We start from the raw sequence: 25,659 nt of genomic DNA on the forward strand, positions 1-25,659 counted from the left end.
ATGTCTAATTCTTCCCTTCTGTTTGGGAAGTTTTCTGTCATTAATTCTGTGAAGAGCTTTTTTATATCATTTGTGTTTTCTCCTGTTTTTTCATGAATTCCTATCAGTCTTATGTTATTTTTCTTTGTATCGTCTAGGAGTTGTTGGATTGATTTCTCATGATCCCTTACTGTTTTTAATAGACCTCTTTTTTCACGGTCACTGACTGCTATCCTATCTTCTATATCTGAAATTCTATCTTCGCAATCTTTTATTCTGTTTCGTACACTTTCAATAGAGTTTTTAATCTCCTGGATATCTGTTTGAATCTGTTTTATGGATTCCATTTCTTTCCTCTGTTGGGCATTCATTGTTTCCATGTCTTTCTTATGCTGAGTCTTCATGGCTTCTATCACAGTCTTGAGCTCATCTATTTTTTTCTCAGTTTCTGCTCTAGAGTCTCGAATCATGACTTCTATTTTGCTCATCATCTCTCTGGCTAGCTGGGAAATTATTTCTGATTTGAATTTTTCTAGAGCCTGATTGATCAATTTTGTTACCTCCTGTGCTATGGGTCCAGGGAGTCCTGTTGGTTCACTATCAGACTTTTCATCCTCATTTGTCCTACTATTTGCTATTGGTGAACTGGATATTTGTTTTTGTGTCTTGCTTAAGTGTTTTCTCATTTTTATTTTTATTGTTGGGTTGTCCTTCTTTAATTTCTGGGTATTACTTAAATCTTCCTAATATAGTTGCGTTTTAGCTTTTGAGTTTCTAATGACTCATAGACATTCTCGTTTTCATAATATCAGAGAAAACAACTCTTTAAATCAATCACCACTCTTTGTCCCAATTGATACATTCAGCAGCCCAATAGGATCAGGCACAGCTTGCCAACTGACCACTTATGGTAGTCATTAATGTATCACCTTTAACTCATGTGAATTAGATTAATTTCAAGAAGCAGCTCATAGTATGTTTGCAGTGAATATTCTTTTCAATATGGCATCTTTACCATTTAGGATGGGGGGTTCGACTTAGAACAAGAGGATTAGATAAGTGAAAGAATTAGAGCAGGTTTGAAGTGAATCCAGAGGTTGTAGAATTACCTTACTATCTTTACAAAGCTATTAAGTTCAGGGGGGATAGAGAGAGTGCAGGAATAAGGACAGGAATATATCCCCTTAACAGTAACAGGCGCTTGCCTTCCCTTGAAGGTACAGAGCCATGAGTGAGGTAAAATGACTGGAGAAAAGAACATAAAGAGAAACCCGTCCTAAAAACAAAAAATAAAAAAAGAAGTCTGAGTTCTTCAGGAACTGGAATAAAAAGGGAGATGAGGGACACTATGGTGGAGCAAGAGACTGAGTTGGAGAGACAGGACAGAAAAAAGAAAGAAATTTTAGGGTGGAAAGAGGAAAAAAGAGACAAGAGAGAGGGAAAGAAAAAGAATTTGAAGGTCCTCTTTCAGGCTATCTCTGATCTCATATTATACCACATGCACAGTCATATGCGGAACCCAATCCCCTGGTTATAGCTAGCCAATGGCTGTTCCTCACGACTGAGACTGAACACAATCTACAAAGCCTAACTTTAGTTTCCTTACCCTCAGGGTTGAACTCCACTCCGTTCTATTACAGGTTTCCCCTGCCCTTTCTTTAAAGATGATCAAAGTTCGGAGCTCAGAAAACTACCCTTCATGGGAACCTATGCCTCTGCAGAGTTGGTCTAAGGACTGGCCCGATCAGGAGTTTTGAGAACGGGGGGGGGGGTCGTGTGGGTGTTTCAAGGGCGCCCGCGCGGCTACCTTCCTTCCTGGGTCTGTTGTCGCGCAGGCCGGGAGCTCACGCGCACGCCGCCGGGTGATCGCAGACAGGCAGGTAGGCAGGCAGCTGAAAAAAACCCCCTCTGGGGTCCTTGGGTCCTTCCTGGGTCTGTTGTCGCGCAGGCCGGGAGCTCCCGCGCAGGCCGGGAGCTCGCGCGCACGCCGCCGGGTCTGCACTCTCACTTTTTATCTCAGGCTACAGCTTATCACTTGTCTTTGAGCTTTTGTTTTTGTATATTTGTGCAGTTAGAAATTTCTTTTTTTGTTTACTGTTGGCAAAAATAATAATAACCATTTATTAAAGTAGATACAGAACACTTGTTTGCTTAGATTTTAATGCTTCTTTACATGTTTTCTGCCTGTGAAACAATCCTTACTATGTTATCAACCAAAAATTTCAACTGATAACAGATTTATTTATTCATTTGTCAAACACACAGTTGAAAATCTTGGGGGGAAATACATCAGAGGCATATATACAGTTATGGAAATTCTTATTATACACATGGATGGAAGATATATTTTACTACTTTTTACATATTGTAGAAGAAATTCAAATGAAGATAAATAGATTCTGTTGATAAAGCTGTTATTGGTGCTTGAGGTCCTTTACTTTTTTATGATAAGAAGATCTATATTATCAATGTTGACTTTCTCATCATACATTCATCTAAAAACAGTAAAAAATTGTAAAGGAAGTTTGTAGATTAGTTTATTTAGGTGTTTTATCATGGCTTAATTCATGGCTGGGGATATGTGCAAGAGAAGGAAAAAAGTAGAGAAAAATATTTCCAGTTATTTATACTAGGTTTAAAAAAAATGTAAACAAAAAATAGTTTTAAAGCCACATGATGCTACCTTTGGCCTAGTCTGTTCTGTCCTGGTCGTCATTTTAGGTGTTTACTTTTTCATAGTAAAAATCTAAAAAGAAAGATACATTGTGTTTTTTCCCCAACATATAGATTTAATACACACACACACACACACACACACACACACACATATATATTCATATAAAATATATATATAAGCTCAAATTATGTAAAACCAATAAAGACACCACAGATGGGTAGGTGGGTACAACATATAGATTGTAAAATGCCCCCAGAGTAACATGGGGGCTTCCTTTCCTCCTACCTGTTTCATGATTTATAATCACACAGAAGTATTATTAAGCCTGAAAAAAGGCACTACTACAACAGGTAGTGCAAAGAGCTCAATTTCTAGAACATACAGTATAGAGCATTTTTTCCTCTTTTATCTGTAACTTTTAAATTGAGTTCTGTCTCTGCTTTTTACTTATTTATGTGTTCCTCTCCTTCATTCTTTTTTTCTGTGGGATGTGCTTGGTTGCTATTTTGTGTCTTACTTTCTTATTTTTGTCAAAAATTGGGCACTTCTCTACAAATGGCCAATAAATACATGAAAAAAATGTTCAAATCACTGGCTGTCAGAGAAATGCAAATTGAAACTAGATCAAGATACTTACTATCTTACCTCCAGAAAGAATGGCTATCATAAAAAATTTAATAAATGCTGGCAAGGATGTGGGAGGAAAAGGAACTCTTCTACATTGTTGGTGGGAATGTAAATTGGTACAACCACTATGGAAATCAGGTTGTAGATTCCTCAACTAAAACTAGAAATTCCACTTGACCCAGTTATTCTCCCTTTTGGGTACCCCCTCAAATTTAAATACTCATATTACAGGGGTATGTGCACAATCATAATTATAGCAACACAATTTTTAATAGCAAGATCTTGGAAACTGTATATATTGGATACACTTGTGAATGGATAAAGAAAAGGTGGTATTTATTCATAGTTGGATACTACTCTGCTGTAAAAGGAGATAAACTTGAGGTATTCGGAGGTAAATTGATGCAATTTGAGAATATAATCTTAAGTGAAATTAGTCAGATACACAAACTTAAATATCTCATGGTTTCTCTTATATGAGAAACTAAAAAATGTATATATAATGATCAAAATAGAAGATAAATAAATAGAAAGTAGGGGACAGTTCAAATAATCCCCCCAAGTTACCTATTCCATTGTTTCAAAAGTATTTTAATACATACGCTAATTTGATTCATTTATACTACTAGCTTAGTTCATAGAAAAGAAAGTTTTGTGCTCTTCTTATCTGTTTGTTTCTTCTTTGTAAGAGGAAGTCTTTTTTGTCTAGGTCTTGTACTATAACTACTTTTAAGATTTTGATGCATAGTGTGGCAACTATTGTTATTCTGATTATTTTGTTGTGACATTTTGTTTTATACTTCATAAAATCTTCTTTTCAAAATGGGCACTTCTATCCAGACTCTTTGCTGAAAGATGAGTTAGCTCTTCTTGAGCCTTTCACATTCTTATTTTTTCCTTCCAAGCAAAACCCTCTGTCTGTCTACTTTTCTGTTGTCTGAAGGGAGAACATCTCTGGAGTAGGGATTCAACTGGTATTTGACTGTATGGATTCTGCTGTCTTCTGAAAATTTCAAAAGATTATCTTAATCTACTTTTATTTATTTGAAGGCATATGGTAAGATGGGGTGGGAAAATACTCTTAAACTGTGAATCATTTAATCTTTTTAGTTTGGAGGTTTAGTCATGGTAGTTTGTTTTTGTTTGGGCTTTTTATCTTGATTTGTTTTGATTTACTTGCCTTTGCTAAAATCTTGACACTTGGCAGTGGGATATAGAGGCTCGATATAGTTCCTCAAGGTTTTTCTACAACATGGTTTTTCCATAATCTGGGTGACTTTTTAGCCCCTTGGTCCACTCTTTAAATGTCACTATGCTCAGGATTTTGTCTCTGCTTTTGTTTTCCATAGTGGTTTGCAGGAAAAGGATGCAGGTCTTTGATTAACTGAACGAAATAGTCTAGAGCTTTTAGTTCCTTTTAAAATCTTGTGACAATAAGATTATGTCTTCTTTTGTTACTGCTGGTGACTTTTTTATGCCTTTTAAAAATACTGTTTTTGATTCAAGTACTGTACTCCATTTGATCATACCAATCAATACCTTTTCTAAGAAGTCCCATCTAAGTAGATTTCAGTCCTGTATTTTCTAAGGATATGTTTACTTAGATAATATAAACTCCAGAGCAGCATATATGTCATGTTGATATTTTTATTTGTATATGAATTTATAATTTATAAAATGTTTACTAATTTTCTATTTTACTTAATATTTGTGGCTGTCTTATAAAGTAGGAAGGGCAAGACTTATCCTAATTATACTAATGAGGAAACAGATTCAAAAGGACTGAGTTGCCAAGTCACACAGCTAATTATAAGATGGAGTCAAGACTCTGAAGGCAGAACCAGTGCTATTTTTACCATACCTTGTTTCTCCATTTGAAGAAAATAATTGCCTCCATCTCTAAGCACAGATGTCTTACCATGTCATTAATGTTCTTACAAACCTTGTTATGACACTGATTTTACTGAGTAAAAGCCAAAAGTGGAGTGGGAGAAGCTTGAGAATAATGTTTTATGTGACTGTGGTATTCTGATCCTTAATTAACCTCGGTGTTTTTTAGTTATAATAAAACTAATATTAAATCCTTTCAGGATTTTTCCCTCTCTGGTATGTAGGAAACTGCACAAAACTCAATAAAATCAGACCTATGTCCTCCAAGTCTGGAAGTGGATGCAAGGTTTCCCTCATGGGAAACAATCTTGTGGGCCCTTTTGTCATCTCTCTAATTCACTTTCCTCTTGGTGTACTTCACTTTTCAGCCCTCCCTTGGTGAAAGAATGTGTATTCTTTTTTTGTCACATTTCTTCCCCCATGAATGTATCCTTGACCTGTCCATAAAATCCTTGTATTATATCTGAGACTAGACTGGAACATTCATACAAGGATTCACTGAAAGAGTTGGGTTAATAGCTAGCATATATGTTTTTATCTACAAATTATGGCTTCTCAGGCCTCAGACACCAGTGACCTCCTTCCATCTTTATTACTAAAGAACATGTATTTAGATATCTGCCCTTCTCAGTGACACCCCAAAAACTAGTTCTGTGGAGAGATTTAACTTTTCTCTCTTATCTTTGTAGCATTTGTTTTTCTAGGTTCTATTTCCTCTCTAAGCTTATTCTCAATGTATTGCAGGTGTTGATGATCTTCAGGAGAAACATTTCTTCTCTCCTCAAGGATGTGGTTTTACTGAGGCCTCGATGGGTCAACTGTATCAGGTCACAGAAACCACAGTAGTCATCCAGTAACCAAGTCCATATATACAGACAGACAGACATAGAAATAAGAGGCCAGTATTAGTAAAAGATATTAGAAAATTCAGAGTAACCGTATAGTTTACCTGTAGCTCAGAAGAAGTCCATGAATTATGAGCTAATAATTTAAGGTGACATTTTTCTTATCCTTCTAGGTATCATGAACTGATCACAAAATATGGGAAGTTGGAACCTTTGGCAGAAGTGGACCTAAGACCCCAGAGCAGTGCAAAAGTAGAAGTCCACTTTAATGATCAAGTGGAAGAAATGAATATTCGTCTGGACCAAACAGTTGCAGAACTAAAGAAACAGTTAAAAAGTGTAGTGCAACTACCCACAAGCAACATGCTTCTCTACTATTTTGACCATGAAGCCCCCTTTGGCCCAGAAGAAATGAAGTACAGCTCTCGGGCATTGCATTCTTTTGGCATTAGGGATGGAGATAAAATTTATGTGGAATCCAAAACAAAATAACCTCTACCAGACTTGTAAAAACACACATAAGAACTCTTGCAGGGCATTTGTTTCCAGTGTGGTTTTCTTTAGGAGGGAGAAGGCTGTTTTGTTGTTTTGTTTTGTTTACATTTGGGAGGTATTTTGTATATTTTCCCCCTAAAATGGGTAGGGGGCTATTTTTGGTATTTTCTATCACAGATTTCTTTAGCTCAGCCAGCAGAATTGGCCACATCTGCAGACCATATACCCTGTCTCATAAAGATGACAAAGAAATCACCGACTTCTTACTGTGTTCCCTGGGGTTTGTCTGCCACTTGGTTTTGTTACCATTTGGCTTGCTTGTGGAGAGAGCATGAACAGTGGAGCCCCTCCAAGGGTGTCTTACAGTATTTATATCAGGAGACAAGGAATCTTTACAGGAAGAGCCACCACTTCTTTCCCTTGGCTCTTCCTGTCTACCTTCCTCTCCCTCCTTTCCTCTTTTGTTTTTCTTTTTCATTTGTATCAGCACATATTTAGCTAATAATTTCATCCTGTTCATAGTTAGCTAAACTCTCAACTTGAGTGATTTTTTTTTCATTTCTCCCTTTTGGAATAAGTTTGAGTCTTTTAAGCATTTTGCAACCTGATTCTGATCTCAGGTACTCAGTAAGAACCTATAACTCTGTTAGGATCTTGAAGAATAGATGGAAAGTTAAAACTCCAGGAAAATTTACTATTATTCTAGAAGTATTGGTAGAGCAGTCTGATCTCTGTGTATGCTACTATCTCACTTTTAATGTCCCTTATAGAGTATATCATTCATTACTTCCATAACATGAAATATGTCAGATTCCAGAGTTATTCTTGCTTATTGAATGTATTTCCTCATATCTTTCTCTTTCATTAATTTAAACTGTTGAGAATAGAGACCTGGCTTTATGAAGAAGCCAGTAGAATATTGGATGTGCATGGCAGGAGAGCAGAGAATAAACGCATCGATGATCTGTGCTGTGTGTTAAGGAGTGGAGTTTGGGGATGTGGGCGAATGGGCTTCATGACTTTCCTGTCACCCATTTGAAGCCCTTGTTCTTGCACTTTGCATTAAAGGTGGGAAATTTTAATCAAAGGAAGTTTTGCTTCCCATTTTGTAAGATTCGGGCATGTAAGAATTAAATGATTCTTCTTGTTTTACATTTGAGTTTAGTTGCCGCCATAGAAGAATAACTCTGCCTAATCTATAAACGTTAAAAATTCCAAATTGCACCCAAGTCATATTTTTTGCAGAAGCACATTTAAAGCACTTTTCCTTTAAAACCAATCCCTTATTTTCCCTCAAATCTTCTTGTTTGTTCTCTGTTCCTTTTGAAATCAGATGTAATCCTTTTTTTTAGCATATATCTTTCTTGGGTCCACCATGTTTATAGGTGGGAGACTTAAGAAACAACTAAGTAGGGCAGAAGGTAGAAGTATTTTTCAGAGAATGCAATTCTTATCTAGTTACATTTGATCTTTTGAGCTTTGTTAATGATTGTACCCCTTCTATGAATTTAATTTCTTAGGGAATTTTTAGATGATTATCAGTTCTTCATGTATTGGGGAGTTGTGTTTCTTTTTGCTACTTTTTAAATTTTCCTATGCCATGTGGCAGATGTTTATTCTCTTAATGTACTTCAGGTTTGGTATCTGTAAAGCCTTTGACTCAGTCCTTCTGAGGCAAATCTACATTCACTGTAACATTAAAGATGGAAACCAAAGGGTTTGAGAAAGATGAATGAAGCCTTTTCTCCTTTTGCTACAGACTTTTTATCTTTCAGAATCACAAAAATGAGCAATGGAGATCCAGGCTGAGTATAGAGGAGAATAGTTATTTTCCATTCACATTTCCCTGACAGATTTTTGGAAATAGGAAAAAAGTGTGACAAGTGTCACAGATTAAAACAGAGTGCTTTGTGTATGTGCGCACGAGTACAGACGAGTCTGAGAGAAATAATGTAATTGAACCCGTTGCTTTTGTCAGCCTGGGAAACAGATGCACTCTTATTTTTTTGAAGTTGTATGACCCCTGATTGTCCCACAGCAGAAGGCAGAGTGAACACTTATGCTTTAATCATAAGTGGAATGGTCACAATGAGATATTTTATATATGACAAAGTTTTATGAAATGCTTTTTTACTATTAGAGACCTGTTTCTTCTGTTATTACAGAACACAGTGTTTTATCAACTGCAGGCATAATTCTTTTGTTATACAACTGCATGTAGATGGAACTTCCAATTTAATTCAGCTGATGTGGGTATTTTTAGGGCATTTTAATTGATGGTTTTAAAATTGCTAAATAATTTTTGATTAATAAAATAATCTAATTACTGGTCTTTCAGAGTTACAAAAGTAAATGAGAAAAGCTATTTCAGCATGTGTACTTACAGATTCATTTGGGTGGCTCAGTAAAGATGCTGCTTTTGAAATAAAATTGGTGCTGTGTAGACACTTGTAACCAAAATTATTTTTATAATAGGTCTGACAGAAGGAGAGAAGAAACCACGGACCTTTGAGTCTCCAAGTTATGCATAATGGTTTGTCTGTAGCTTATCCATATTTTAATATTGACTTCATCCAGATCCAGTAGAGCATATTACTGACATTGATGAGGCAAAATGCAGCTGTAGCCAGTATTATAGATATGATGCTTCAGGCATAAAGGTATCGAACATACCTTTTCTAAAGTAGAAATTCTTTTCAGTTATGAAAAAAAATAATAAAGCTGCATCAAAACCAAGGTATCCCTTCTCCATGTGGATGCATAGCTGCTGAAGCCACAGAAGACAGTTTCTGAATTTGAATTGTTAAACTATCCCAGGTTTCTTTCTTTCTTTTCTTTTTTTTTTTAAGTGTAGAGTTGTATTTCTTTATTGTTAAAAGTTTTTATTGTTTCTGCAATTTGTTGCCACCATTGCCATAAATATATAAGAAATCAGAAATTATAAGCTGTTTCGTTTTTAAGGTCTTTTGGTGAAAATTAAGCCCAAAATATGTCCAATTCTGTGTAACAGAAGTGAATGCCACAATGTGCTTTCTAAAAATTGTTTACTTTTTTAAAAATTCCATTTTAACTAGGTTTTCAGCTATGCGGCTAAACCAGCAGTGTTAGGAGCAGAGGACATTAATTGCACAAAGAACCGATCAGCACTTGAGACGTACCGCTATAGCTTTTACTAACGCACATGTGAGTGGGCTTACTACATGGGAAGTGCTGGGCTCCGGGACATGTAAAATATGAATTCTGAATACTAGACTGTTCTAAGCAATGTCATTCTGTTTCTGGATTCGATTCTTTGCTTCATTTTGTGTTAGCAAGAACACCTGAAGCTATCTGTGTTACCAGATGTGTTGTGAACACTACTGTTTTTCATAGGTGCTTCCTTGAAATGTATGTCCATTATAGTGATGGAGAGGGACTGGACTCTCTCAGGCTCTTTACTCGCCAGTTGTCTCCTGCATTAATGGAAATATATATTTTATTTTAGAATATAATTTAAACATGAAGGTCTATTCTTTGCACTTTTTATTAATATATATATAGAGAGATAATCTTTAAAAAATTAAAAATCCAAGTCCATTTTCTCTTTGTGTTCTGCTTTTTTTTTCTGGAGTGTTGGATCAAAGGTATGTGTTTATTTTTCTATAGCTCAAAATGAATATTGGTTCTGTGGTTGATTTCATTAGAGGACTGATTTAAACCAGTAAGAGTCTGACCATTTTTTAAATAACTGGAATTTTGCTAAAGAGGAAAAAAATTACAAAACAAAGATTCACGAGAAATGTGCAGTTGGTTTTCTATTAGCAAAATAATATATTTCTAACATGCTTTCTGTGCTCCTTTTTTATCCTTTGGGGACAAAAACCTCTTTTGAGATACTTGGTAGCATCTTTTGAGTAAGATTGGAAATCTCATTTTGGTGAAATTAAAATTTGCCAATTTTATTCAGGAGTTGCTTTTTCCTTTTGAAAAATAATTTTCTACAAGTATGAGTTTTAAGCACTTGAATCCTATCTGGTTTTCAATAATTTCTTGGTAAGCTTGTACCAAGAATTAAGATCCAAGGACTGTACTATGTTTCTGTGTTTAAAGAATGTAGTCCATGAATTTCTCTTAAAAAAGAATCCTTCAGAAGTGCAAATGTATCTCATCTGTTTAAATTTAAGATTATTTCTGCCTCCTATTCAAATTTCAAAGAATTGTAATTTTAACTCTTGTGTTAAACTATTTAATCACTACTTATTGTGAGCTTCTCTGAGTACTTACAATGTAGACATATATCTAGCCATCTAATACTTATTGGACCGAAAAATGCCATGACTTTCTCCAGTTATTTGCACGTGAAAAGGTTGACCTTTGAAGTTGCGCTTGTCTTCTCAACTCTGGAAAAGAGGTTTCCATTTGGTTTTCTCATGAAAGCCAACACTATCATTCCCATTTTCTTACGAATGAGTAAATTAAGTCAGAGAGAGTTTAAGGGGCCGGGGATTTAGCTCAGTGGTTCTGCCGCCTGCCTTGCAAGCTCAAGGACCCGAATTCGATCCCCGGTACCAAAAAAAAACAAAAACAAAAACAAAGACAGATAGTTTAAGTAACTGGTCCAAAGTCACACAGTTGGTAAATGATGAGGCCAGTGTTCAGACACAGGTAGAGTAGCTGAAGAATCCATGCTACAGTGCCTGCTGCCAAAGTTCTCTGTACCTGCCCCCTCAACACACTTTTATTACTTTGTTCACTAAAACACTAAAATAAGATGTTCCTCCATATCGATTTACTAAATAGATTCACTCTGTAATGAAATCACTGATGTGGCTGGTAGCTTTAAATCTAGATTCAAATATGTCCCCGTGGCAATTCAGCATTGTGATGTTGGAGTTGGTATATGTCTGCTGTCCTCTGCTCCTCCCTAATCCATATTAAGGTCTTATGGTGGGTGCTGTTGACAAGAATAAATGAAACAGCTGCTGCAGGAAGACTGTTAACTTGATTTGTAATCTGGGAACATTCTAGAGCCTTAAAACTTGATTTCAGTAGGTAGACAATTCCAAGCCAGACAAAAGAGGCCCAGTATGGTAAGTGAACTTAAAAGTTAGTGTTAATTGAAAAAGTTTTAGTCCAGTGGAGCCTTTATCAGAGGCTCTATAATAGGAAAAGATGAGGCTGTCACTGCTGTTGTTCCTTAACATTCAAGAGAGAGCCTTGTGAAGAATATAAATATTGCTTACAAAATAGAGGAGATGGGTTATCAGTTATGGTTTGCAAGATCTGGATCTGCAAACAAAACAAAACAAAAACCAAGCTGCAATGCAATTTCAGTTTGTTGAGTCTCACAGATTCTTCATTCTTGAATGCATCTTAGTCACTCTAATACAATTAAGATACAAATAAGAATGGGAATAGAAGAGGGAGAGACTGAATACAGTCTAAAGAGTGAGAAATGTTTTATAAAATGCCAGATACAGTGGAGGGCAGATGTCAGGTTTACTCCATAATACGGAATACAGTGAGGACAATATAATTGCCTCAATTGGGTTAAATTTTTGTTTGCTTACAAAAAAGTCTGAAAAACATTTAATTTTTAAACATTACATTCACGTGGTTCAAAAGTCAAACTACATAAGTTATCCATTGAAAAGTTCCATTCAAATGCTTCTACTCCATCTTTTCTTCATTTATTATGTGTATTATGTGTCCTCCCAGAATTTACACAAATAATAGCAAATAAATGTATTTTTTATTGTTCCTCTTATATCCAGCAAAGTTAGCATATTTTACACTGTCATGTACTTTGTTGTTGTTGTCTTTCTCACCTAAAGTATATTTTGGAGATCGCTCTACAGTCGTACATAGAGAATCATCTCATTGTCTATACACAACTTGTGCATTCCTTTTGTAGATGTACTATAATTTATTTAACCAGTACCCTATTCACTGACATTTGAATTTTTCTCTTTTCTCATTCTCTTCCTATTTTTATTATTTTCAATTTGCTGCAGTAAACAGCATGTTCTTTTACATGTTAGAAATATATCTATATATCTAGAAAACAATCCCAGAAGTGAGATTGATGGATCAAAAGGTCAAAGTGTTTGTAATTTTGGCAAAAGTTGCCAAATTGTTCTCCAGTGAGATTGTACAAAATGAGCGTTTTTTTTCCTGGTTTGATTATTTTTCACATACCTGCAAAAATGAAAGACTTCTCTGGTCTTCAGCTTAATATGATTCCAGATAGCCATTTTACCAATCAGGCCTTGCAAATCTAGGCCCTTGGTATCAACATATGACAGATTTGGTAAGCCGCACATCTATCTTAGGAGTCATCTTTCCTCTGCAACCTGTAATTTTCCATCATTGATAGGTGAGATTTCTTCTCTGCAGAAGAAAGTTTATATACCATTTATCCTTAACAATGTGTGAACACTTGTTTCAGCTGAGTGCCCCTGAAAAATGATGGATTAATTACCCTATGCTTATTATCTGCACTAAGCTTTTGTCAGAAGAGGCTCTTACCTACCAGTGAAATCTCTTGCAGAGGAATCACATGGTGTTCATTGGAGGATAGCAAATACAGCAAATACAGTGTGTCCACTTCCCTCCATTTTTCAGCTCGATTCCTAATATAATAGAAGGCTAGTAGAATAAAGCCAATTGTGAGATTTAGTTATGTCACTCTACTTTTTTTTTTTTAAGTAAAAGGCGAAAGATTTATTCGATCTGAAGAAAAACCAGAGTATAGTTATGTCACTCTATTTACAGCTAGGTATTATAAACTCCTTGGCTAGAGATATTACAGTTGTTTTTAGAAGCTATCTTCAAATTATTCTTCAGAGATGAACATCTGTTATTGAGCCCTTTGATCTAGAAAATACTGCTGATTAGTTAGTTAATAAACATTAATAAGTGTCACAGTATGGCTTACAAAGAGCCAACATCATATTTTTCATATTAATATTAAACCCAGACTGTAGAATGAATAAAGCCAGTACAGAAAGAAACTTACAGGCACACAATATTAATTCTTTAAAAAGATGGATTCTAAAGCATTTGTTCCTACAAAAAAACACTCTTGATGTTTGCAGTGTACAGTTAAGATTATTACCATGATGCTAATAAAACAAAACAATATTTCATGAGGTTTTTTATTAAAAATCTCATTTCAAAAATGAAAAGCTAGTATACTGCATGAGCACCCCATTTTAGGAATGTTAGCCTCAAGGTCCAGGAATGAAGATTCCACAGCAATGTAAGGCTATCTTCCAGATGTGGGACTCTTAATTTTTTTTTTCCTTATTAATGTCAGTGAGGAGAAGTCTTCAGTAGTCCAGTTGCCCTTGCTCCATCACTTATTCACTTCAAGGTTTCTGCCATGGGTAATTACCCAATTCAGGAAGAAGGTTTGTTTAGCCTTAGATTTAATTGCCTTGATGAGCTAGATCTGGGAGGTTGGAAGTCACTCAATAGATAGGTGGTAGAAACAATGCATTGCAGAAATAGCAACTCCCCCTGGTTAATTATACAGAAACAACCATGAAAGTGGAGTTGGAGTGTAAGAGGTTTATAGAGTAATAGCTGTGATAGCAAGGGTGGCAGCGGTGTTGGAAGGAGAAGCCATTGACCATACTGCAGACCTGACAAGGTTGGCCAGTCCAGTGGGATGTCCTGGAGTGAAGATGTTCTGTTAAACAAGTGCTACCTTGAGCAGAAATGGCTCAGGTGTTATTCTCAGTCACTGACTGGAGAGTACAACCAGAGCACAACTGCAACCTGACCATTAGTGTAGATATGGAAGGAACCAACTGTTAGACTCTTTCTGCTAACCACACTCCCAGTAGTTAGTAATCATTGAAAGTGACCTGAGAAGCCATGTCTTCCCCATGATACGTGGAGATCTGGTTCTCTCCATCAGTGACTGGGAGCAGTTGCTCCAGGGCTCTGAGGGGGGCTTTTCTTCCTTAGAAGAGAGAATTTAGGGGAATAAACTAGACCACATCACTGTAGTTGGTTTCAAGGCCACAAGCAGTACCCACTGTCTCTCTCTTCCACTATCCATTGTAACTGCTCAGCTATCACCTCTGCTCCTCTCAATGGTTTATGTGATAATTTCATTCAAATCAGGATTTCTGAGTGTTCTGAGGTCCTGTCCACCCTAACCACCACTTTCTGTTCAGACCAAGATTGCAGTCATGACTGGGCAAGGGCGTAGGAGCAAAATGGTTCACTTGAATTCAACATTAGTGTGTGACAGCTGTCTTACCTCTTCCTGGTCCTCATGGGTTGGTAGTTCATCTTCTTTCTTGCTTGTCTTTGGACACAAGAAACACAGAGTACGCAGGCAGCAGTGCGGCCATAGCTTATAGTTCAGTGGAGCTTGTTATGTCCCAGGTGAGAGTGTACCCTCAAAAAAATCCATGAATTCAAATCTACAGAGTCTAGAAATTAGGGGTTGGGAAGCATAAAGCCCCCTGTATCAGCTTTCATTACTATAATGAAATACCTGTATGGGTTATTTTTTTAAGAAAAGGAAGTTAATTTAGCTCACATGTTTGGAAGTTCAAAGTTCAAGATTACGTAGCCCCCACCCCCACCCCGGTTTTGCCTCCTAATGAGGGAAATGGTTGAAGTGCGTCACAGTAGGAGCATAAGTAAGAAAAAGCAGTCACATCTTAGGACTGGAGAGAAAGAGGACGAGTAGAACAGACTTGCTGCTTTCTCACAAGAACCACTAAAGGGATCACATGAGAAATTACTTCATGCTCCTAGTGGTCAAAAGTGTTCCTACTAGCTTCCACCTCACAAAGTCACACTGCCTCCCAACATCATGACCCTGGAAACCAAGCCTTTAATCACAGTGGACCTCTGAGGTTACTCAAACCATACCTGAACCACAACATCTCCCAGTAATTATCAAAAGTAATGGCAAGTGGGGCCACTCCTGCATCTATGACTTGGTTCCTGAATCCATGTAATCTTTACTGAGGACTCTGTACTGCACAAAGGTCTCTGACTCATTATGTTCAGTGACCTGGAGGATAGCACCTCATCTTCATGGGATACAATCTTCGAGATGACACTTTACCTGCTTCCTAAGCCATTCATTTCAGTGCTTACCTGGGCTGGCATTTTCTGTATCATATTATTTATATTCTAACCAGTAGATCCCGTAGTCACAGGCCCACTCTCACATTGCTTTTCCTATAAAATGGGTTTCCAAATAAAGGCTACTTCACATGGAATTCTATGCCTAGATGTTAGGCATCCTGCCTCTTTAGTGGTACTGGTAGAGACCTCTTGGCAAAAAAGGCACATTATGAGCTTTATCCCTATGTAAAGGGACCACTGGCCCTTCGAAGAAAAGAGTCCAATACAGTCATTTCATTTTTGCCACCAATTGGCCAGTTGATTTCACCAAGGAACAGTGATACACTGGAGATTTGGCTTTGCTCTGTCATTGACGTGAACACCCATGCAAAGTGGGACTTCATGCTGTTAGCTTCATGAACCTGCACCCCTGTTGCCGTGTCCATTTTGTGCAGGTGTCCACTGCACCAGCACTGACAAATTGCTTCACATCCACTGGCTGAGCCATATTCTCCACTTAATTGCTTAGTATCTCTTCTATAACGGATGCTTGCTGGTGGGTGTTAAAATATGATACAAAGATCTTCACACTTTGTATCTGTTCCCATCTCTCCATCCACATGTTCCGCCTCTGGGCCTCTTTGTTACTGGTTTTCCTAGCTTTGATTTTCCAAGCCTTTGTCTAGCTGGCTATGTGAATCACCACTGCCTTCTACTTTGTGCCTGCTCTCACCTCGGAACATTTCTCCTTTGACACAAAGGACATATATCAAGGCATATCACCCTAGGCTCCACACATTGGGAACATTTTTTTAAAAATTGTCTTTCAAAACTAACAACCCTCTCATGAAAATTATCAAATGATTGTGCTAAGAGTACTAATAAGGCTGTCATGTAGACCAACCTGCTTTAGGCTTGCACCCTCAGATACTTTACCCCATCCTTCCATACACTAAGTTTAGGCTTGTTTTTTCTCCTTCAGTGTGGTGTAGGCCCCTCCCCACATATGGCATTCGTGTGATCCAAGACCTGGATTGGGAGGGTAGTGATTGGTGCAACTATGGCAGCTGATTTGCAGGAGGTGTGTGATTCTTTGTCACTACAAGTAAAGAAACACTGCACCAGAACTTCAGGGGCCTTCATAATAGTTCAAATTGATATTTAATCACTTTCCACCACTCACACCACCAACATCAAAACGTCAACTGCACATGTGCCCAAGTGGCAGAGCTACTTGCATTGTAGCCTGGAGTTGCTGCAGAATTTGTTTGTGCTCTCAGCCCAATTCAAAGTTGGCTTATTTCCACGTTATCTAGATTATGGACTGGGGATTTTCCTAGGTTTGGAATGTGTGCCTCCAGAAACCAAAGAAACACATGGAGGAGGAAGAATCTCTTTGTAGAGAGGCTGTAAATAAAGTGATTTGTTTTCTACTTTGGAGGACATGTGCCTCACTACAGGATTCTTAAAATCTTTCCTGAAGTAGCAGCCTTGGAGCTTTGTAGAATTAATTTCCCACCTTCTGGACCCCATGTGTCTTACCAAGACATGCATCTTACTAGCTATGTCTTTATTATGCCCAGACGGTTGGTGTTATTATAGTAGTGAATCAAGGTGATGTTCTGTGGACCCAGATGGCCCAGATCTCTTTGCTCTATACTTTAAAATCAGGTGAGTGTCAGTCTTTTTTTCTGTTGGTATAACAGAATACTTAAGACTGAGTAATTTATAAAGAAGTGGGGTTCATTCTGGCTTACAGTTCTGGAAGCCCAAGAACATGGTGCCAGAATACTCTCAAGTTCTGTTAAAGGCCTCACACTACTTCATACGTAAGGACAAGAGAGCAAGTATGAAAGAGAGAGGGGACAAAGAAGGCCAAATATTAACAACAGTCTGCTCCTGCAATAACTAATCTTGTCTGTGACCGTGAGAGTGAGAATTCACTTCCACAGGAGACCATTAATATACTCATGAGGGCTCTGGTCCCATGACCCAAACAACTCCCAATTGACCCAACTTTCCAACACTGAAGAATTAAAGCCTCAACATGGTTTGGCTGGGACCAACCATGTTCAAACCATAGCAATGGGAGATTTATCCTAATAACCCTAAGGTGAAACTAATGTGTATTAATGTCTGTATCAGATAATATGAACTAAATTGGATTGTCATTTCTGATTCAGATGCAGCAGGAGATGCATTTGCCAAATGAATGACTGCATAGTATGTACCTGAAGCCAAGTTAATTTGCTCTTGAGAAGATTCTGTATTAGCATGGCAGCTGTGATTGAAACTGCTACTTGTCTGATCTTGTAGTAAGTAGTTCACAGCCAATCTCCAGCCTCCAGCCTGGCCAGTTAGATGATGATATCATAGTGTTAACCACCCTTCTTTAAGACTAACTCTAGCCCTTACCCCCAGCCCAGGATGCAGCACCCTTTTGTATTTACTATCTTGCCTTCCTTACAATGATAGTTCTATACCACAGACCAAGACCCAATGTGCCAAATACATCAATCGGAAAAAATGACATACAGGTGGGTCTGCAGCCCTGAAGACCCATTGTAAGATGCACTTTTCTGGAACTCCTTTTATTGCCCGGGTCCTACACATGCCCATTCTAACAGGATCTTTGGATATCAGTGTTAATCCAAACGCCTTTGTCCAATAGTCCTCAAGATGTCTAGGCGTTCCTTTGCCCCAGCCTACTCTTCTGTAAATATATACTATATAAATCTGCAGTCTTGTATAAATAGCAAAAGATATTTTTGAGGATTTCTGGGAGAAGCATTGAAGTACATACTTGCCATGTTGTTGCAGGATGCTTCCCTTTGGAGATCATCGCCTTTTGGTCTACAGATTCTAGATTCAGATCCAGAAACGAGAAGGAATCATGACTTTTTAATTGGCCACAGTTGTCAACCTTTGCTCAGCATTTCTTCCTCTTTAAATTATAGGTAGTAAGCAATACCCCTGTTGGCTTGGACCATCTCCAGAGATCTTTATCAATCAGACCACCTTGGCCGCCACTCTGAGCTTCTAGGCCGTTATGAAAATTACAACCTCCAGGAAGTAGGAGGCTGTCACCTGTTTTTTGAGAGACCCATTGTCTCCATTGCCATCAGAGAGCCATACTCTGTGGTCACCACCTGACTTTCACCCTGACTTGCAGAAGGAGAGAGTCACCACTGAGCTTGCTGAGCCTGCTCGTAATGTGGTTCTTGCAGGGGGTCTTCACTGGCCTGTGTGGATGGTGTGTCTGTGCTCTGGGCCCTCCATGGAATGCTACTGTCCGACTGTCAGAATGCATACTCACGTAGTGTATCTGTTCCAGCATACTCTCTTTTCTGAGCCTTCAGACCCCTTCTTCTGCCATCTGCCCTCAAAATTCAGCCTTACATTAGTGTGAGCCATCACTTTCCCAGGTTTCTAGGTGCTACCCCAGGAATGAGTTTGTACCTTCCCTGGGGTCCTCGACATGGTTTTAAAGCCTGTAGCATGTTCACAAGTCAGTGAACTCTGCTTATTGTGTCATCACCTAGCTACCTTGTCTTGAGTACCCTGAATTCCTGGGTACTCACCTTTCCCCCACCACATGCCAGTATTTACTGGCTAGGTATAAATCTTGGCAGAAATCTTTGCCCACCTTACACTTTCAACAAAATACCTCCTCCTGCTGACGTGCCGTAAAAAGAGATTTCCGTCATTTTTTCATTTCTGAAACTCTTGAGTGTACAACAAGGAAACATTCACCAACCAGCCTCCCAGCCCAATGCACAGAAAGTCAGGCCAGCTTCTCTCCAAGCACTGGCTGCTCGCTCTCAGCCAGATTCCCAAAGTCATTTATGCCATCACTTTTTGTATCTGGTGATGCCTTCGTGACGTTTATCCAGCAGTCCTGCTTCACGAAGAGTGAAGCATTTAATATGGGTCAAATGGGTTGTGATATAAAAACATGAGTGCATAAAAATAGAAGACCAAACAACTAGCACACCACTAGCAGTTTTCTAAATAGAGAAATTATTTTGCTTCAAGATACTTCGATTAACTATTAGATTAAAATCTTAATATACAGACTAGGCAAGGAGAATGTTTCTCTAGGTGAGTCTTAGGTTTGATTTAATTTTACTTTACCTAAGCACTTCCAAAACTAGATCTTCGATTATATTAGTATTGTCATTTGTGGAGAAAAGTATCCGTCTGAGATCTATAAATACATGTTATAGGATTCATACTACTGGTGAGAGAATAAAGGCTTATTATGCAAAAGCTACTGAATTATCACAGGTTTTTGGAGAAATATTGGATAAGTTAGGCTAAAAGTTTAGTTTCCCAAACACTCTTGTCCATTGTAGGACAACTTACCCAAGCCCAGAATTGTTTAATTGAATTTGATTTTTATTTTTTGTATAGTCAGCATTTAAATGTCTGGTCAAAGAAAAGAAATTGGAGTCATTTTTTTTTTGTTTTCTTTATTGGAGTAACTTTTACATGCTCAATGATTTATAAAAGAGTTTTTCTGCTGTACTCAAGTTACTTCTTTCTGGATAAACTTCCTCTTAAACATGTTGAATTGTAGACTTTGTTTATGCTGTAGCCAGTTTGGTCCACTTCATGTTCACTGGGTGCCTGGGTACATAAGGACCTTACAGGTTTCCCCTTGTTCATGGTGGCTTTTAGTTCATTTACTGCACATTCCAGCAGGAAGTTTATTCTCTCTCTGCTCTCTGCAAGGACCATAAAGGGGCATCTGTGGAGGTAGCCAGGACACACTCTGGGTTTTCCTTGTGAAAGATCCTGCCCACCACTGGGTGCTTCCTCTGGTTTAGCCTAGAAAGTGCCCTGGTCCATCCTGCTGCAAGGCAGTGCAACAGAGAGAAAAAGAAGGAATAAAACCCTAGAGAAGTTTAGGACAGTTTCTTTAAATACTTCATGCATACCTGTGAAAAAAAAGAGAAGGGCCTGTGAACAGATACCCCACACACACACAAAAAAAAGACTTTAGTAGAAAGCCAACTTCATTTAAATGTTGGAGGAGGCACCTTTGTTTGGAGTTTTAATCCCATGCTGGTGGATGCTAATTCTGTAACATTATACAGTTGCCTTCTTTTGGGTACAAAAGGAGAAGGGGGGTTTTCTTTTGTGTTTTTCAGTGCAAAGTGATTCTGATCAGAAAGAACGGAGGTTTCAGCTCCAAGTCCCTGACATTTCCATCTGAATCTACTTTTTTTTTAAAAAAGTGGGGTGGAAAGAGGTCTAGTTTTTCAGGAAAAGAACCTCTCTACGCAATCCTGAAACTGATCTTTAGATTTACTTTTCCTTAATCAATAGAAAAAAACTTGATTGCAACTCAACAGTAACCTAACTCTAGTGCAGGACTAACTGAATTTTTGGTTTTAAGAGTACAGGATTCAGACATCATTTCAGGGATCAGAAATAATTGGCAGCAAGTTGAGGAGAACTGACATGAATTTTTGTTTTACTTAATTTTTTTTCCTGGTTTACCAAGATTTGACTTAACATTTCTGACTCAGTTCCTCCAGGCTACAGAACAGGTTAGTGACATTTTTCATAAATACAAATATCTAAATGAATCCTCCTTCCTGCTCTCTGTACTGTTTCCCTAAGGGTTCATGTCTTCAACTTACAAGGCACCTGCCTCCGCTAGAGCTGCGTGTGATCTCTGCTGAAGTACCAGTTTCAGCAAAACTGGCTAATATTTAAAATGTGCTTAAAATTTCAATGTGTGTACTTATCAACTGAATATTTACTTACAATAAAACTCTTGCAGAAGAAATCCATTGCTTTTTCATGGAAGTTTGGCTGAAGAATTATGATAACCTCAAATGATAAGAGGAGAGTTTCTAGCTTTAAGAATATACTGTCAGGAGCAAACTTCACGGTGCAGCCACTTGCTTTGGCTCTCATGTGGGTGTACATTGAACTTGGAGTTTGTGTGTTTGCATCTTAGTCTTACTGAGCAGCACATACCTTGCACATTCCTAAGGGAGAGTAAAACCACCAGATGAACTGATTGTCAACTAACATGAAAACAAATTCATTCTTGTGATGTTCCTTCTTTAATTAACTTGCTGGAACTAATTACTTGCTTGTGTGTTGGGTTCTATTCTTATTGTAATTCCAAGGAGCAGCCCCGAGGTGGTTCTTTTTTTATTACCAATGTAGTTATCATTCATTTCGCTATGGAAAAATCAGTGGAGAGAGTCTTAGACCACTTGCGACTCTGGTCAGTAAAGTCGTGGGCTGGCTCCATATCTTGCAGGGAGTGGTGGCAAACTCTAAATCCTCCTACTGTAGAAGACATGGTGTTTCAACCAACATTGCTTTGATGGTAAAGGAAAGCCATTGTGAAATGTGGGAGAGCCCGGTCTCACAGAGGACTGAGCTTCTGTTCTGGAAATAACTGGGACCCAAACCTTTGGAATTGGATCCTAGTTTTCAGTGCTTTGTCACATGCAGAGTAGATACTTTTCCTTTCCCCTTTGCCTCTTGCATTGATCCTATAAAACCACCTGAAAATTTGCATGATCGCATTGCATTTCTAGACTGGCTTCTTCCAGGGGTCTAATTTGTTCGTGAAGTCTTGAACTTAGGAGGACCTGTTCACCTTCAGGGAATTTCAGCCTGACTCAGGTCTATTGATGTTGTGATGTGAATTTGTTCTATGATGGTTGTGATGTGTCTTGGGCTTTGCCACCAAGCACACCTGGTGTTCTATTTACTCTGGCAAGCTGGGGATTTTTTTCTTTTTCTTTTTAAAATTCCAGGATGAATTATTCATCATTACTTAGAATTTGGGTCTCTTTCATCTTCGCACTTGTACGGCACCAAGGTGAGTACTACAGAATTTCATAAAGCTCTTGATTAGCATGCTCTTGAATTTATAAAGAGACACTTTTGCAGGAACCATAATTGTAAGGGTAGGTGTACACGTGTCTACAGATACAACAAGAAAAAAATGTAAATTAAATTCTGTTGTCAGGGGTAAAATACATTAACTTTGAGTGATGTTCACTTACCTTCCCACTTTTTCTTATTTAACTTTGAATACAATTTGTATATTCCTAAGAAGTTTCTTAAAGTAATTCAAACTGTTTCTATTGAACTATATAGAATAGCTACGTGTGCACATCCTGTGCCTTATCACTGATTTCCATTAAGGCTTTAAATTTGCACTGGAGACTTAAAAAATATATTTATTTTAGCCAAAAATTAGGAAATTACAGTCACACTGATCTTTCTCCCTTGTGTGTCATTGATTTATGACAAGCTCCCAAATCTAAAACTGTAAGTGAAATAAGACAGTTGTCCTTCTCAGTGCTTCCTTCTTTTCTCTGTGTAGCATTTTCCTGGGCAAATAAAAGGCCACATATATTTCTTTTTACAGTTGTCTTTGGATTTTAGACAAGGAAAATAGGTCTATCCCCATATAACTTAAACTTTTATGGCTAAAATGTTACAGCATCTTTATTTTGATGATTTGTTTGTTAAGTTCATTTGGCACATAGTTAAAATTCTGAAATGAATAGCTCTATGACACCATGCAAACCCTAAAAATTTTCCAAGATTGGGTGAATTTAGTTATAGTATATAAACCGTAGTAATAATTGTAGCATGTAAACTCCACAATAACCCCACTAATTCCAACCTCCCACTCCTACACCAAAAAAAAAAAATTATTTGATGAAAGAAGAAATTCTAGGAACATATTCATTTGAAATTTCCATCACAGAGCAAACATAAGTAGGGATAGTCTTTCTTTTACTAACTCTGGTATTAGTGATAGGCCATGCTGTCAACAGTTAAACACACACACACACACGCACACACAATATGACTTCTGAGATGGAAATTACTGTAGTTTAAACCTGCTGCCTTTTATTAAGCACCCCTTTTTATTCAATAAATTCAGTATTTACAATACTAGATATCTTTATTATTTGTATTGTTATGGTTGAAAATTTTAACATTCTGTGTTTTCCTTTACAAAATAACAAACTTGTCAGGATCACTCATGAAGAGGAAAATCTTAGACCTTGCCTCACATTTTAGGAGGGCCAGAGAAGTTGGACATAGTCTTCATGGCCCTTATTTTCTGTCTCCTCCATGAGGGATTATAAGATTTTCATTCCTTAGGTAGATTGACCAAAGCAGCCCCAAACACCCATGAACTTTTACATGAAAAAATGATTATGACTTCATTTGCTACTATTAATTCAAGGAAATGTATCACCCTTCAAATTTAATGAGTGCCTGTGTTTAATTGTGTAGTAAGGATTACACGTAAAACAAAGGAAAGTTCCTATCTTCTAGGAATTTGGATTTTGTTGCTGTTACATCAACAGTAATATTAGAAAACCGCTTTTCAAGTACTGATTGCAGTATAAAATACAGCAATGGCTAGTAAAACAGTTACTACCTCCTACAGGTTAAGCTTTGCTCAGCTTTCTAGAAACTTCTAGGGCAGGAAGCAGTGCATATACTGTACACTAATGGCCAGAGTAGTATTCCCCACTCTCCTCTGATAACCCTCAGAAAGAGTTCAGTTCTAGTGCAGGCAGATATCTTCCTACTCTCAACTCCAGAACTAGAAGAATGGCATTTTGCCTTGTGCTCCGGGGCTGCCCTCTGGACTCTATGCATTTTCCTTTACAGGAGCTGTTGTCTGCCCACTAAAAAGTGCCCCACGGGCAGGGCAGCCCTTGGCCAGTTGCTCACATCCTATCCTATCAGCTTCATCAGCACAGGACAGGAACTTTCCCACGGAGAAGTCCGACAGGAGAGCAGGTGTCTGTCTCTAGATGGCTGGGAGCAGGTGCCTCAAAACCTGTGGATAGAAGCCCAGAATGAACCTGCTGCTGCCTGTGAAAGCTACAGTTTTTTAAAAAGGGGTTAACAGATGATCTGTTTTCATTCAGGAGAAGAAAGAACAGAAGCAGAGAAAAGTGAAATGCTTGAAATGTAGATTGTTTTATTGATGCTATCGGATCTGGTCCTCAGTAAAATAGACCCTGGGGGAAATGGTCTCATTTCTCTTGCTAAACTGGACCACACATCACAAGAGTTTGGATGGGAAAGTTTGGAGAAGCAAGGCAGGTGCTTTGGGAGGTGGTGACATTGTCACAGGAGGGGGCCTGTGAGCGCTTGTGTGATGAGTCTCACCTTTGACCAGAAGGACAAGGGAGAACCCTGTGCCTCCTCTCCAGAGAGATCTTCTCAAGGGCCCAACGTCCCTGGCCTAGAGGATCCCATTTCCGCCTTTTGTGAACAGGAGCTGGGCAGAGAGCCTCTTGGGACTGGCTCTCAATCAAGGTCATTCTCAGGCCAGTTGCTACAACCCTTTCCTCCCACTCTGGTCCTGGTTCCAACTGTTGTTTATTTCCTCCTGGTCTCTGATATCTTTTCCTATTGTGTAGCAGGAGGGAGGAGACTCCTTTCAGAAAGACACATAGTAGAATTCTTGGGCTAGACAGCATCTCCACAGCCACAGCCACCTTCTTTCCACCCTGCTGTCTAATTAAGAGGCAAGCCCTCCCCTGTCTGCAAGACCTAGAGACTGCCTCTCAGTACTCTGAGAGCTGAGGCAGCGATGATTTTACAGCCTTCCAGCCACTTATCACCATTACTGTCTCCAAAATGCAAGGGGACATAGGAATGAAGCAGGAAGGGCCTTCTCCTAAGGAGAAATATCACTCTCATTCTCCCTCTCCTAGAGGCAGAAGATGGTGCCCTGTGTATCGCCTGGGTGTAGAATTAGTGGTAAAGGTCATCTGATTTGTGTTGAGCTTGTAAGCCATCCTCAGAGAAGCTGGTTTTACTAGCTGGGAGGGAAAAAGCTTGCCAAACAGAGGAGGGATCTACTGTCTATCTAACCACCATCTCTCTTGACAGCTCAGCCCAGGGAGCTCATGTATCCATTTTGGCAGAATGACACCAAAACCCCTAAAGTAGATGATGGAAGCTCGTCTGAGATTAAGTTGGCCATTCCTGTGTTCTTCTTTGGCGTTCCTTACCGCACTGTCTATGTAAGTGGAGAACTAGCCCAGCTGT

The 25,659-nt window shown here is 38.4% G+C and overlaps 1 protein-coding gene across 2 annotated transcripts in view; it reads left to right on the top strand.

Annotated features, from left to right (window-relative positions):
* The window catches only part of LOC104865640 (tubulin-specific chaperone cofactor E-like protein), a 132,259-nt gene that overhangs the window by 39,056 nt on the left and 67,544 nt on the right, over nt 1–25,659 (top strand). Inside the window, exons 7-8 of one of the 2 annotated variants that reach the window (XM_033764391.1) lie at nt 22,377–22,441; nt 25,501–25,634. In XM_033764391.1, the coding sequence (XP_033620282.1) occupies nt 22,377–22,441; nt 25,501–25,634 (199 nt within the window). Of the gene's footprint in view, nt 1–6,191; nt 10,080–22,376; nt 22,442–25,500; nt 25,635–25,659 lie in introns of those variants that run through there. The other variant, XM_033764390.1, reaches the window with a different exon arrangement.

The sequence above is a fragment of the Fukomys damarensis genome, unplaced genomic scaffold (genome assembly GCF_012274545.1).
Source record: "Fukomys damarensis isolate Sample0158 unplaced genomic scaffold, DMR_v1.0_HiC HiC_scaffold_16, whole genome shotgun sequence".
NCBI classification, from domain to species: domain Eukaryota; kingdom Metazoa; phylum Chordata; class Mammalia; order Rodentia; family Bathyergidae; genus Fukomys; species Fukomys damarensis.